Source organism: Electrona antarctica (assembly GCF_951216825.1).
Source record: "Electrona antarctica genome assembly, chromosome: 10".
Classification (NCBI taxonomy): Eukaryota; Metazoa; Chordata; class Actinopteri; order Myctophiformes; family Myctophidae; genus Electrona; species Electrona antarctica.
Genome location: NC_136791.1, coordinates 46,758,236 through 46,772,813, shown reverse-complemented (window position 1 = coordinate 46,772,813; position 14,578 = coordinate 46,758,236). Strand labels below are relative to the sequence as shown.

General features: G+C 42.1%; 1 protein-coding gene across 2 annotated transcripts; it reads left to right on the top strand.

Annotated features, from left to right (window-relative positions):
- The first annotated feature begins 3,639 nt into the window (after positions 1-3,639).
- On the top strand, positions 3,640-12,215 carry tk2 (thymidine kinase 2). 2 transcript variants are annotated; one of them, XM_079512115.1, is made up of 10 exons: positions 3,640-3,953; positions 5,121-5,158; positions 5,302-5,376; positions 6,747-6,800; positions 7,039-7,128; positions 7,266-7,339; positions 8,047-8,135; positions 8,249-8,328; positions 8,585-8,665; positions 11,048-12,215. In XM_079512115.1, the coding sequence occupies exons 1-10, from the start codon at positions 3,785-3,787 to the stop codon at positions 11,132-11,134; spliced, it is 837 nt and encodes a 278-aa protein (XP_079368241.1). In that variant the 5' UTR covers positions 3,640-3,784; the 3' UTR covers positions 11,135-12,215. The 2 variants fall into 2 exon arrangements, with proteins under 2 accessions (XP_079368241.1, XP_079368242.1); XM_079512116.1 differs by having other exon boundaries at positions 5,038-5,158.
- Positions 12,216-14,578: the final 2,363 nt, after the last annotated feature.

Here is a 14,578-nt window from a genome sequence, read left to right as displayed (position 1 = left end):
TGGGACAGCCAAAAGCAAACGGATGGATGTAATGGCAGTGGTAACCACAATGAGGAGGCTAATAGCACAGAGGTCGGGAGTAGGAGCAAAAAGAGTGTGACTGTGATTAACTTCTACAACCCCTGCAAGAGCCTGGTGCTGTCAGACTTGGACGAAGTAATGGAGAAAGTAAGGAGCCCAGTGATATGGGCGGGTGACTTTAATGCCCACAACCCATTATGGGGTAGCGGGCAAAGGGACAGTAATGGGGGTGTGATAGAGGACTGGCTGGACAACCACGGGCTGGTAGTCTTAAACGACGGGAGACCAACGAGGTATGACATTGCTAGGAATACGTCCAGCCAACTGGACCTAACGATAGCATCCCCTAGCTTGGCAAGAGTTGGGGAGTGGGAAGTAGATGAGTCATGTAACTTGGGCAGTGATCACTATACAATAATGAGTAAGTTTGGGAGAGAGCTAAGGAAGGAAGAGGGAGAGACGGTTCCTAGGTATAATTTTGCTCGGGCCAAGTGGGACGAGTTTCAGGAAAAGGCGGAAAGCCTAGTGGGACAGGTTGACAGCGAGGGCTCAGTGGACAAGTGGAACAATTCATTGTGCTCTATGATCCATGATGCAGCTAGCGGCACCATCCCAAAGAAGCGAGAGGCCAGGGCCCGAAAGCGTGTCCCCTGGTGGAGTAAGAGGTGTGATGAAGCGGTTAGAAATAGGAACAGAGCATTCCGTAAATTAAGGAAGTACCCAATGTGGGAAAATGTGATTGAATTTAAGAGGCTAAAGGCGTTGGCAAGGAGAGTCATAAAGGAGGAAAAGAGGAACAGCTGGAGGGCTTTCTGTGAGGGAATAGGGCCAGAGACACCAATAGGGCAGCTATGGTCAGCGGTCCACAAGATGTCAGGGGTCTACAAAAAGAGGTCTATGCCGGTGCTGCAGAAGGGTGAGTTGGAGGCAGTGTCTAACAAGGAGAAAGCTGACATGCTGGTGGAAAGCTTTCAGGAGGTGCACAGGTCCGAGTGTGCAGGAGAAGAGAGGGGTAGGAGGAGGGCGGAGGTCTTGGCAGCCAGCCAGTGGAAACTGGTAAGATGCTCTGAAAACGATAGCGCAGTCAATGTCTTCTTCTCAATTAAAGAACTGAGGGAGGCTGTAATGGCGGGGGCAAACACCTCTCCAGGGCGGGACAGGCTCTCCTACGAGATGCTTAAACACCTGGACGACCTTGTGTTGGAAGAGGTCTTGGCGTTGATAAACACGGTATGGGAAGAGGGGTACCTACCTAAGGAGTGGAAACATGCAGTAGTGGTCCCGATCCTGAAACCGGGCAAAGAGGCGTCTGACCCTGGGTCATACCGGCCAATAGCACTCACCTCAGTGCTCTGTAAAATAATGGAGAGAATGGTCACAAACAGGCTGGTCTATTATTTGGAGTCCAGAGGACTATTTGTCGAATTTCAGAATGGGTTCAGGAATGGGCGGTCCACAATGGAGTCTGTGGCACTGCTGGACCAAGACATAAAGAGGGCATTCAGCCATAAAGAGGTGGTAGTAGGGGTGTTCCTGGACATTGAGAAGGCATATGACTCTCTGTGGAAGGATGGGCTATTAATTAAAATGCATGACCTAGGGGTAAGAGGCCGAATGTTCAACTGGGTGCAAGACTTTCTGAAGGACAGAACTATACAGGTCCGGGTGGATGGTGTCATGTCTAAAAAAGTAGGCATAGAGAATGGCACCCCCCAGGGAAGCGTAATCTCTCCAGTGTTATTTAACATAATGATTAATGACATCTTTGCTGGCATAGGAGGGGGGTTTGGGCTGTCCCTGTTCGCGGACGATGGAGCAATTTGGAAAAGGGGGCGCAATGTAGGGTACATTCTGGGACAGGTCCAAAAAGCCTTGCAGAAAGTAGAGGAGTGGGGCAATACATGGGGCTTCAGGATATCAGCGCCCAAGTCAAATTATGTTATTTTTGGATTTAAAAGGAAGCTGCCTGCTCTTGGACTGAAGCTGTATGGGTCACCACTGGGGAAGGTGAAGGTATTTAAGTTCTTGGGAATCTGGTTTGAAGAAAGAATGACCTGGGCGGTGCACATAAATAAAATAGTGGAGAAGTGTGGAAAGGTTATTAATGTCCTGCGAAGCCTAGCTGGGTGTGAGTGGGGAGCTGATAGGGGGACGCTGAGACTGATATATCAGGCCATGATTAGATCGGCGATTGACTATGGCAGTTATGTATATGGTGCCGCTTCGAAGGCGGTGCTGGGCCGGCTGGACGTCCTGCAGGCCAGGGCACTGAGGCAGTGCTGTGGGGCCTTTACGACGTCCCCGGTCCCAGCGCTGCTGGTTGAAATGGGAGAAATGCCTCTGCGGCTAAGGCGCAGCAAGCTGGGGCTGCAGTACTGGATGAAGCTCAGCGGGAGCAGACAAGCGTTTCCAGCCAGATGCCTGCTGCAGGAGGGGGAAGGAGGCAGTAGGTACGAGCCGTACATGTGCAGAGTTAACCAGCAGGCCAGAGAGCTAGGGCTGGGGCAAGGAGGAATAGCAGAGCACACAGTCTGGGCACCATCCCCTCCATGGCTGCTTCCTGAGCTCGACATTGAGCTACGCTTCCTCCAGGAGGAAGATAAGAGGGAGGTAAAAAATAAAGTGGAGGAGTACCTATTCAAGGCCGCTAGGGGGGGCAAGACACTAGTGTATACAGATGGCTCTAGAGACCCAGCCAGTAGGAGGGCAGGGTTTGGGGTGTACATTGAACAGCTGGAGCTGGAATACAGTGTGCGGATCTCCGACAATAGCTCAGTCTTTACCACAGAACTGCTAGCAATCTTGTGGGCAGTAAGGTGGGTGGAACAGGGGAGACCGAGAGAGGCAGTCATATGCTCAGACTCTGCTGCAGCACTAGAAGCCTTGAGAGGGGGCAAAAGCAAGGCCCGTCCGGACATAGTGCTGGAAATCCTGTGTGCCATGGGCAGAATTGGGATGGCGAGTGAGGTAACCTTCTGTTGGGTCCCAGGACATGCAGGGGTTGAAGGAAACGAGAGGGTGGACCTCCTTGCCAAGGGAAGCCTGGGTAGGGAAGTAGATGTCCATCTGCCCCTGGGGAGGGTGGAACTTAGGGGAATGAGCAAAGAGGGACTGATAATGGAGTGGCAAGGGGAATGGGAGAAGGAGGACAAGGGGAGGCACTACTTTCAGGTGCAACCTAAAGTAAACAAAGAATGCTTCTGTATTACAGCATCACGCAGAGGCGCAGTAAAGTTATGCAGACTGAGGCTGGGGCACTGTGGCTTAAATAAGAACCTGTTCCTCATTGGGAAGCACGACACAGGGCTCTGCCAGTGTGGAAAGCCAGAAACAGTTAAACATGTTTTCCTAGAGTGTAAGGAGTACAGCATAGAAAGACAATCCCTTTTCCTAAGGATGGCAGAGGCAGGAGAGGAGTCCTTTTCAGTTTCATCTTTATTTGGCCATAATGAGAACCACCAAAGAACCTCTGAGGCAGTTCTGCAGTTCCTGCATGACACTGGACTATATGACAAGATTTAGGTGAATAAATCACCAGACCAGTGGAGGGCAGTAATACGCCTCGCGGCGTCCACACTGCCGGAAATCAACAAGAAGAAGAAGACCCAGCTCTATGATGACACCACAGACACGTGACTGCGTCCCTGTGCCGACTTCTTCCTGGTTCAGTTTTGATGTTGTCCTTTTACTCAATGTCTAGTCATTACTAGTCTCAACGTGTTATTGTATTGTATGTTTCTAACCGCGTTTCTTTTCATGCGAGATGTACGTATCGCGTCACTGTATGAAGGCCTTGTGGAGATCTGTTACGCCAACACCTTTTAATTGTACTATAGTGTCATCTTCTCTGTGTAAAATACCGTTAACTCATCGGATGAACGCCCGGGGGCTCATAATACAGACAAGAGCACACAGCAGGACTGCGCAGACTAGTGAGTGAAATGAAATCCATTCGTCTTTATATACTTACTTTGCAACCAATGGTAATTACTAAACTAACACGTACAGTGTCGTACACACCATGGGATAACGACGGGGTACATATTCGTTGTCCTCGCTTGATTGATTGATTGAATTATTTATTAACAGTTTGCTGAATTACAGTACATTTCAAGCACAAGCTCAATACAAAGACTGTTAACTGTGAGTGGACGACCCAATTAAGCATTACACTTGTTTACAAGAGGGTCCACCGTGTTCAATTCATCAAAAATTGAACACAAATGATAGCTCAAATGATAGCTGTTGGTAGGCTACTGCTTTAGACTGGGACTATGATAGTCTATGTAGTATTTGATCAAATCGATAAAATATCCGAAGATAGATTGTCTGTCTGTCTGTCTGTCTCTCTCTCTGTCGCTTGATGGGAATCTGTTATTCATCAGCCTTTAGTTTATATATTGTGTTCAGTGTTTTAATCAGAAATTCCTTTTAAAAGAGTATCTTTTGAAACCGTTATCAAAAGCAGCTGTTCTCAACCTTTCCAGGTTGAGAAATAATCAGATAATCCACCCTGACAAGCACTTCCACAGACCTGTGAAAATTGCCGATATTTGGCAATCTATTAGTGTACTTGTACTGGTCAAGCCAGTATTTGACTGGCTATTCCAAAAAGTTTTCCTCTTATTATTTGACAATTCGGCCAAAGTTTGACCAGTTTTTATAGCATCGTTTGTTGATTACGTTTGATGCAGTAATGGTCTTTTTAAATTGTATTTATTTTCTTATTTTTTTTATTGGGTATTAAAAGTCCTTAAATTGTCACTTTACTGTTATCTGGGATCAATCAATCAATCAATCAATCATGTGGGGGTCCCGACCCGCAGGTTGTGAACCACTACCATAAAGAACATAATTGTTAACTGAAGACAACTTGAGTTCCACACATTTCAGCCTCTCAGATCCGACTATTTACACTCTTATTGTTATGGTTCACCATAATCTTCTGAAACTTGCTTCCCCTAATTGCCTGCTGCACCCATATTAACATAATTTTGTTCACTGGCTTTGCTTTAGTTTGCTTCTTATCCTGATTGAGGCCAGCACTGGGGAGGTGTGGAAAGTGAAGTCTTATCTCACAATGTTATCTTCCTCCCAAGGAAAATTAGTACGGAATGGAGAGGAGAAGAAAACAGTGGTAGGTGTCTCTCTACTCCTTGGATTTTTGTTTTTAATATACATTTAAATGACTGGATTTCTTGACACAATCCATTTATGCTTTTATTAAAAAATGACTAAATTTATAGAATCCATGTCTCTGTGTTCTTGACCTGTTTTCAGATCTGTATAGAGGGCAACATTGCCAGTGGAAAGACCACATGTCTGGAGTATTTCAGTAAAACTAGCAATATTGAGGTAAGACAAAGGCAAGGATCACATTCTGATGATAGAACTTTGCAGTTCTATCTGCAAAGTTGTTTGCACAACAGGGAAATGTCGGATTATAAATAATATATCGGGGGGAAACAAATTATTAAATTGAATATTAATTAAATATAATGAATGATATGAAAAGACAATGTTAAAAACAAAATGGCTATGGCAGAAATGACAGACAATAATATAAAGTGGCATCTTCTCTGTTTTGTTATTGTGATGCTGTTACTGTAGTTTGCATCCATCCCTCTTAACCAGTGCGTTATCGTCTTATATATTCACAGTAAATAATGCCTTGGGTATTGCTACTTTTGGTGTAAGCTTTGCAGCTACGTTGCGTATGCAATGGTAGACTTCAATTCTTTGTTTTGCTTAATGCAAAGTATGACATTAATATTTTTGCCTATTTTTGCTAAATAGTAAACATATCAATGCCATATTTTACCCCATTATGCAATTATACAAAGGACATGAATGTGATCTGGCATAATATAGCCAATACTGATAATTTAAAATAGACCTGGAATCTCAGCTCCAATCTTATAGATCACACCCAAGACATGAATGAGATTAAAAGATACCATGGCTGCCATGTTTTTGATACTGTGGAACAAAATTATGTTAAAGGACAACTTTAGTTTTTTTCAACCAAGGTTCATGTTTTAGGATGTTATTAGAGAAACTAAAAGATGAGTGTTATTCTTTTTTCATTTGCGGCTTTCTTTCGTTTTAGGGATTTTAGCTGTTTTTGACAGGGGGGCGGGGGCATTCGAGCATGGGTCTAAATATGTATTTTTTTTACAACATTTTATAGCGATTTATTTTTTAATTATTTACTATAGTCCTAATAAACCCCAGGAAATTTCATCCGGCCACAAAAGATCACGAGATCTACTGAATGTGTCAAACTGATATTGAGCCTATGACACACAGTGTGGCTTCCCCCCAGTAGGCTACCTTCACATTCAGTAGATCCTGGGATTTTTTTGTGGCCAGATGTAATTTCCTGGGGTTTATTAGGACTATAGTAAATAATTAAAAAATAAATCGCCATAATATTTTGTAAAAAAATACATATTTAGCCCCATGCTCGAATGCCCCCGCCCCCCTGTCAAAAATCATCTTTTACTTTCTCTAATAACATCCTAAAACATGAACCTTGGTTGAAAAAAACTAAAGTTGTCCTTTAAGTAATTATACTGTACTGTACAGCTGTTTCCTGCCACTTTTGACAACCATGGAACAATTATTATCAGACAAACAAAATGCTTAAATGAGTTAGATATAGTTTTCTTCTATATTAATTTATTTCTTCTTCCATGCTCCTTTCTTGTCCTATATTACACCAGGTCTTAACAGAGCCAGTTTCTAAATGGAGGAACGTCAGAGGACACAACCCTTTGGTACTGTACATGAATTCACTGTCAGATATTATTATTATTGTTGCATTTTTGTCTCTATAGTGAAGTGATGAAAACCATCATCGAGCAATTCTATAGAAGTGTAATATCTTGTCAAGTTAGCTTCCACATGTGGCCATTTTGTATTAGCCATCCTGAGAAGTCGCCCTATCAAATTTCCAGTGAACCCCTGTCCCGTTGAGTAGCTATGTTATGTTATTTTTCTCTGTGTATCCTCCAGGGACTGATGTACCAGGATCCTACACGATGGGGCATCACATTACAAACATATATACAACTGACAATGCTAGACAGACACCTGTCGGCCATCGTAAGTCTCTGAATACCTTTCAACAATCTCATCTGTCTCATGCAGGTGCACACACGTGTCAGAGGAAGGATAGATTAAATATGTTTATTGGTGATGCTAGCTAGCTGTGGTACTGCATGGTTTCTCTTTGTTTCTAGAGTGATCCCGTGAGGATGATGGAGAGGTCCATCTTCAGTGCCAAGTACATCTTTGTGGAAAACCTCTTTAAAAGGTAGTTTGATCTCTGGAAGCCTAGTAAGCAGCCTCAGACCAATTATACAGGCCCGGGCTCTTCAGTCTATTTCAGAGCTATTTATTCATAATGTAGAGTTTAGAACAGCTACTCTGTTGTCCACATATGGAAATGAGCCTCTAGCTTCACAGTGGTAGCATGTGAAGATACAAGACACTAACGCCAGGGCTCCACCGGACGCGTTGCGTCTCCGTCGCGTGCGTCAAAACGCACCGGTTACATTTTAATGCACGCGTTAATGTCACGCAACGCGGGCAGTGGAGCCACCCTTCATTGATTAAAAAGGGAACATTCCCTGACGGTGACGGAGACGCGACGCTGACGCGCCCGGTGGAGCCCCGGTGTTAGGCAACGCAATGGAGTTTCCTATTCCAATTTTGCAAAAGAGTTCAAAAGTTGCAACTGATACTGTTAAAACTTAGGAATTCAATAAAAATAATGGCCTATGGGATTCTATGCCCAGTACAACGTTCTTTAATAATTATTGGCTTTCATTTATAGTAGCAAATCTTTATGAGCATTACCAACTCGAAATTACACATTTATGGCATCTTCCCTCCCCAACTGCATCTTCCCTCCCTTCAGTGTATATACTGTGTCACATAAGTCCTTTTCACGTTTGACACACTTTTTCAATTTAGAAGGCCTGAAGTAGATTTTCTCTACCCATCTCCTGTGTTTTTCAGTGGGAAGATGCCTGAGGTGGACTATGCCGTTCTCAGCGAGTGGTTTGATTGGATCGTGACTAACATATCTATTCCTGTTGATCTGATTGGTGAGAATGCAGCAGTTAAACTCACTTTGCTACTCGATTTGCCACCCTCTATGCATGCACAGTTCCCTCTATTGACCCTCATTTCATATTTCTCCATCTTTCTTGCTCTCCAGTTTACCTCCAGAGTTCTCCTGAGACCTGCCATGAGAGGCTGAAACAGAGATGCAGGGAGGAGGAGAAAGTCATTCCTCTGGTGAGACCAATCACATAGCTGCTAATGTGTGCTATGTTGTTATGATGTTTACTGGGAAAAGTCTGGTTGGGTTATTAGATACATATGTCTAGGTTATTAGATATGTATATGTAAGGTGCTGCAGTTTATTAAATACGTAAGTCAACTACTATCAATTTCAGTCCATTTGTCACAAACTCCAACTTACCGAGGATCTGTCTCACTGTGTGTGTGCGTGTGTGTGTGTGTGTGTGTGTGTGTCTATCTGTCTGCCCAGGAGTATTTAGAGTCTATCCACCAGCTGTATGAAGACTGGCTAATCAACCGCACTTCCTTTGCACTTCCTGCTCCTGTCTTAGTGAGTAACTGATAGCAGGAAGCCAAACTACTAGTCCGGCAGCCGGGCTTGTGGGGTGGGAAATTTGGTATAGTCTTTTCTTTTAGTAAAAGTATTGTCTAAATAGTATAACATACATTCATGAATCCACTTGCTGACCGTCTGTCAGTATTGAGCAATTTTTTATAGGGGTTTCTTGTGACCCTACCATTAACATTAACAATATAAGGCAAAAATGTCAAACTTATGCTTATGCTTATCCTTATGCTTTAAGTAGCATGTGACATACTTCTTAACTTTCATGTTGCCACTTAAACGTCACTCTTATTTGCAAACGACTCCATCCCACTGCATAGAAGAGTGCTAAAAAAGATTGAAATTATCACTTATTTTAACTATGCAGTTAAAATAGGCCATACATTTGCTCAATCTTGAGTAATTCCGCATGTACAGTACATAACATGTAGGCGCAAGCCGCGCAACCACCAAATGTAAGGAGCAATTGCGCAATCCTTGTGTGTATGTGATGTTTTTTTTATCACAATTATAATGATGATGATAATAATTTATACCCTCATGAAAATCAAATTCCCTCCTAATTATTTTATCTGTGTCACCTCTGTGTTGATATCACATCTTGGTTGCGTGAACATTGCAAAAAGTTAGAAATCCAACATCCAACAACTTTTTGCAAGAGTAGCAGATCAACAAACTCAAAACGCTTCACTTTTCGAGCTTGTGGATCTGCAACTTGTGGTGCTTTTGTGTGACACTGGCCGCGGTTACATGCAGGCTGATCATTCCGAATAAATACTTCCGAATAAAATACATCCGAAGTAATGTTTTTTACTGCGTGTTTACATGGGAAATGGTCATCCGAATGAGCGTTTACAAGGAGATGTGATATAAGACATGATATATGTTAATTCACGTGAAACTACGCCATCTGCTGGACACATAAAATATAGGCAGTTCATTCATTATGTGACTGTCTCAACAATAGGCTACAAACATTACAGACGAAAGACGATACTTTGAAATCCCATCATTTCATTCTGCAGTAGCTTTGAGGCTGCTGGTTGGATAGGGGCGGGCGTATATGTTTACCGTATTTTATTCCCCACCCGCTGCGGCTCCCCTTCTCCGCTGGGAAGGTGATCATCTCGTTTTTATTTGTACTTTATTATCTACACAGCACGGCCAGGGCACGCAACACACTGATTATTATTGTATCAAGGTTCGCTCGTTATTTTTGAGAGAGGAGAGAGAGAGAGAGAGACTGTTGAACACACACACACACACACACACACACACACACACACACGCATCGCATTTATCAACTTTTCGCTGTGCGCCTCACAAGGCTATTGGCCTTGGGTTTATTTGTGATTCGTCTTTGCACAATGCACGTACATTGTGTAAGTAAGCGCTGATCTACAGGCTGACAACGTGTCCCAATTAAACTGCTAAGCCGTTATGTTTCATGACGTTTTGGTTGCAACTTGGAATAGGCAAGTTATAGCCTATAAAAGTTTAAAGGGATAGGATGGACATTATAGCGATAATATCGTATTCTTGGGACTGTGTGTGTGTGTGTGTGTGTGTGTGTGTGTGTGTGTGTGTGTGAGATTACTACATCTTTCTGTGAGTCCCCCGATGCACTTAGCCTACAGTAGCATGAAGCATCCATATACATATAGGCTGGCTATATAACCTATAGGCCTATCAAACATGTTTGAAAATTATCAGAGTGATCATCAACTCGGGACGGTTGGATCTTTGAACACTCACAGATCAGGGGGATCATCACCACTGCTGCAGCCTGCTCCACGGTTTTTTTGTGTGGATTTCGGATCTGCAAAATGCACGAAATAACGCGCTCTATGTGCAAACTCCTCGGCGCGCCTTGGATATTAGCGCCTTGGAGTTGGAGCGCCTTGGAAATGAGCATGCTCAGAAAGACCAGAATGAATTTACATCCGAAGCAGTGTATACATGAGTCCAACTTTCGGCCAATCGCATTCAACATCGGAATAATCCGGCCAGTGACATCGGAATGGTTTTTAAATCGCATCGAGCATTTTCATTCGGATTTAAGTTTTTGTAGGTGTTTACATGACAACGTTTAATAGGATTTAACTTCTATTCGGAATTAAGAGGGGTTGAAAGACCTCATGTAAACGTACCCACTGTAGTATGATCAAGTATGGAGTTACTTTATGAAAAAAATGAAAATAAAATGGAGCTAAGAGGTTTCTGCCCAACGGCAGCTTAATGCCTTCTAAATATTATTTTACAGTTTTCTGAAAAACGTAAATCTAAAACTACACAGTTGCTTCCCGGGTCTGAATGATTTCAGCCTAATAATTGAATACAATAATGGTGTATCTCTCCTCCATCCAGGTCATACCTGCTGACCACGACCTTCAGAAGATGATTCACCAGTATGAGGAGAACAGAGACAAGATCCTAGCAGCCAATCACATCTGATACACACAAACAAACAAAGGCACAGTGTGTGCTCTGGAAAAGAACATTATTTATTTATTTTATATAGTGAGTCTGGGCCATTATTTTTCAGGTCAATAATACTGTACCAATTTAAATATCTCTTGTTTGTTTACCTTTTTAGATTTTCAAAAAGAAGGAAAAATAATCTGAATCATGGCTTTTCATTGCATTATGTTTTCTCCAGACTCAATTTTAAACTTTTCATGTGACTAAAAACGCAATTTAGACAACAATCATGTTTATGACCGCATTAATATAGTAAATGTTTTGCTATCAATATTAGCACTTGAAGTTGCCCCCATGAGGCATTAAAACAAGATTTTCTGTACCTCTGAAAATACTGTAGTAGTGCAGTAATAATGGGACCATCATCGTGACATTATCTTGACATTTTTTTTAACTTTATTCTGTTCCAATGTTCCGGAATACATATAACCATGTTGTATGATTATTTGCTATTATGTAGGATTGTAGGGAGTCGCTAGTGCGTCGACAAAGAATGCCCTCCCGCGTCCAGCTTCCCTGTCGCAAACATGGTCAATTGTGTTTATTTGAAAGCCCAGTCGAGCTGGATGCCTCGCAGAGGATAGTAGTCTCTACTAGTGGTGAACAGGAACTTTACCCCCGCCCCTAAGACCTAAGTACAACTTCTGTCACTGAATGTACCCTATTACTTCTTATATGTTCTGGACCAAAGTAGCCATGTATGTCATTAGTATCGTTTCCATGGCTAACCAGGATTTACTACAGGGTTAAGCATGGCTTACTCATTATTTGTATCCATTGAGATGGGCTATCAGTTTATCCTCAGAGATGAATAAACTTAAACTAACTTGTATGTAAAGAGTAGTATGGCTTACTGTAATCCTATTGCCAATGTTGGGGTCTTTTTCTATTGCACAAGCTAAAACAATCTTTCCCAAATAGAAGCTAATGGGAACTAAACTTTTTTCTTATTAGTAGTAAACTGTGTTCCTTTTAGTAGATTTTAAAATGATCTGATGCTAATATAGAAATCATAGAATTTGATATTGTTTGAATAAAGTCAATTTACTGCTTGGATGGACTGAAGCAATTTAAATTACACTGTATCTGCAATTTCTGCATTGTAAAATATTGGTGCTAAATACATTTCAATGTCAATTTACTGTTTGGATGGACTGAAGCTATCTAATGAACACATCAAACCATCACAGGATTTGGTTTATTCTAAGTAATGTGTAAGGGGGTGGATCTCACATCAGAGTTGGCCCACACCCCCACAGATCTTTTGGAACCGTTGGTAACAAGACAACTCACCCTTTTTGCACCTCCAAGTGAGTTGTCCGGAGATGTCTTCACTTTCGGGGGTGAGCTGTCTTCACTTTCGGGGGTGAGCTGTCTTCACTTTCGGGGTGAGTTGTCTTCACTTTCGGGGTGAGTTGTCTGACTGAATATGTACCCTTTGAGCTCTTTTATATACTTTACTGAATATTTCACAAGAATACTTTACTGAATATTTCACAAGAATATAACACAAGAGTCAAATGTACGGTCAAATGTAATGTAGTTTATTTAAATATAGAAACAAGCACAACATTGTAAACAAAGTTTTTTAGAAAAACAGTTTGTACAAAAAATATAGAAAAAAGGTAAACAAAACGTTTTTTAGAAAAACATCAGTTTGTACAAAGAAAAACATCAGTTTGTACAAAAAAATATAGAAAAACGTTGTCATATCTAAAAACATCAGTCAGGGAGTTTCGGTCTGGTTCTGGTGAATATTAAGTATTGGTCAGGGCCAGGGTTGTTTTTGTCGACTAAAACGAAAATGAAAAATGTTCGTCGAGTACCTTTTTTCACTGACAAACTAAACGGAAACTAAATGAAAACTAAGCTATGATGACTAAAACTAAGACTAAATATATTGACAATTTCGTCAACAGATAAAAACTAGACTAAAATGCTGGGACTAGTGGACAAGAGATCCAAGTTATTTTACACTTGGTTGCATGCTGAAAATAGCAGATCTACAAGCTCACAACGCGTCGCAGCTTGTAGATCTTCTATTTTCAGCAGTCATTACGACGGCATCAAGGCCCACCAAAATACATTTTAGTCGACTAAATCAACTGTAGATTTAGTAAATCTACACAAACTAGCAATTTGTTTTGTCGACCTATTCCTACCATATAACTTTCATTCAACTTTTACCTCTCTGTCACAGGGAAGTGATAGAAGTGTTTTTGTGCTGCTGTCGTAGTGATACTGGACACACAAATGTTCCATGTGACAGAGCGGTCCAAGTTGAACCAAAGTTGGGCTATAAGGTAGAAATAGATCAATAATAGGCTACAAAACACTAGTTTTCATTAATTTTTCTAATGAGGGGCCCCCAGACCCCCACCAAATGACCGAAACTACTTAATATTCACCTAAACCAGACCTCAGTCAATCAATTAATACCTTTGCGACCACTATATTAATGGTAACTAAGTATTATCTACACAGCTTTAAGTAAAAAATAATGTGAACTAACCCTTTAATCTTGTTCCATGTTGAGGCATGCCAGTAAATGCAAAGGTGTATGACAGTATGGGCCTGTTGCAGAGTCTGTTCTGTACAGCATTCAGTAAAGGGCAAGGCCACAAAGCCTCAGGAGTCAGTACTGGTCCCAAGCTAGCCCCTTTCGGGACCCTCGGTTACCTTTTCTGTATTTTGGACGGCGGGTACCGTAGGGTAGGGTCCCTTGAAATTGTATCCACTCTCAAATAGACGCAGCTGTACCACTGTCTGGTCACGGACACCTGCGGCGTCGCTTGAGTGTTGATGAGATGTTTAGATGCAGAGTAGCAGTAGGAGACGGCGGAAACGTGTGCGAAGCAGCGTTAATCGGCGTTGTCGTTAAGTATTTTTAATCTATTTTTGAAGTTTTGGCTTCTCTGCAATTCTCTCTTCCTAACTTCCTTTATTTATTCTTTTATCAGAAATCAGAATGGATCTTGAAGAGGGTTGCAGTCCTCGACAAGTCAGAGATAATCATTATCTCATGAATCCCCAGTCATCATGTTCTGAAACTAACACACCGCACCGTGACTGGCTATAGACCTAGTTACTGCTTCTGATTGGCCGACCGCGTACATGCCATAGGTACATGCTGGATGAATGATGTTAATATTAGCTTTGGTTGATTTCAAAGTATTAGCTCCGTTTGGAACCTCAATATCTACGCTGCTACGCTTTAGCTCCGAGATGAGGTTCCGTTCCGTGTCAGGATATCCCTGCACAGGCTGAAATGGACTCTATCTGGGTGGGTCGAGCCCGTCCACAAACAGTGGCGAAACAGTTTCAAAACGTAAAGGTATCAGAACTGAGATAGTTAAGGTCGACACGTGAAAATTTAAGTCTGGGGTAAAACAACCGCTTACAAAGCGGCTGTTTGTC

Coding starts and splice junctions, on each gene's coding strand:
- tk2 (XM_079512115.1), top strand. CDS start 3,785: ATGTACGTATCGCGTCACTGTATGAAGGCCTTGTGGAGATCTGTTACG. Junction 6,801..7,038: donor TCAGAGGACACAACCCTTTG/GTACTGTACATG, acceptor TGTATCCTCCAG/GGACTGATGTACCAGGATCC. Junction 8,329..8,584: donor AGGAGAAAGTCATTCCTCTG/GTGAGACCAATC, acceptor CTGTCTGCCCAG/GAGTATTTAGAGTCTATCCA.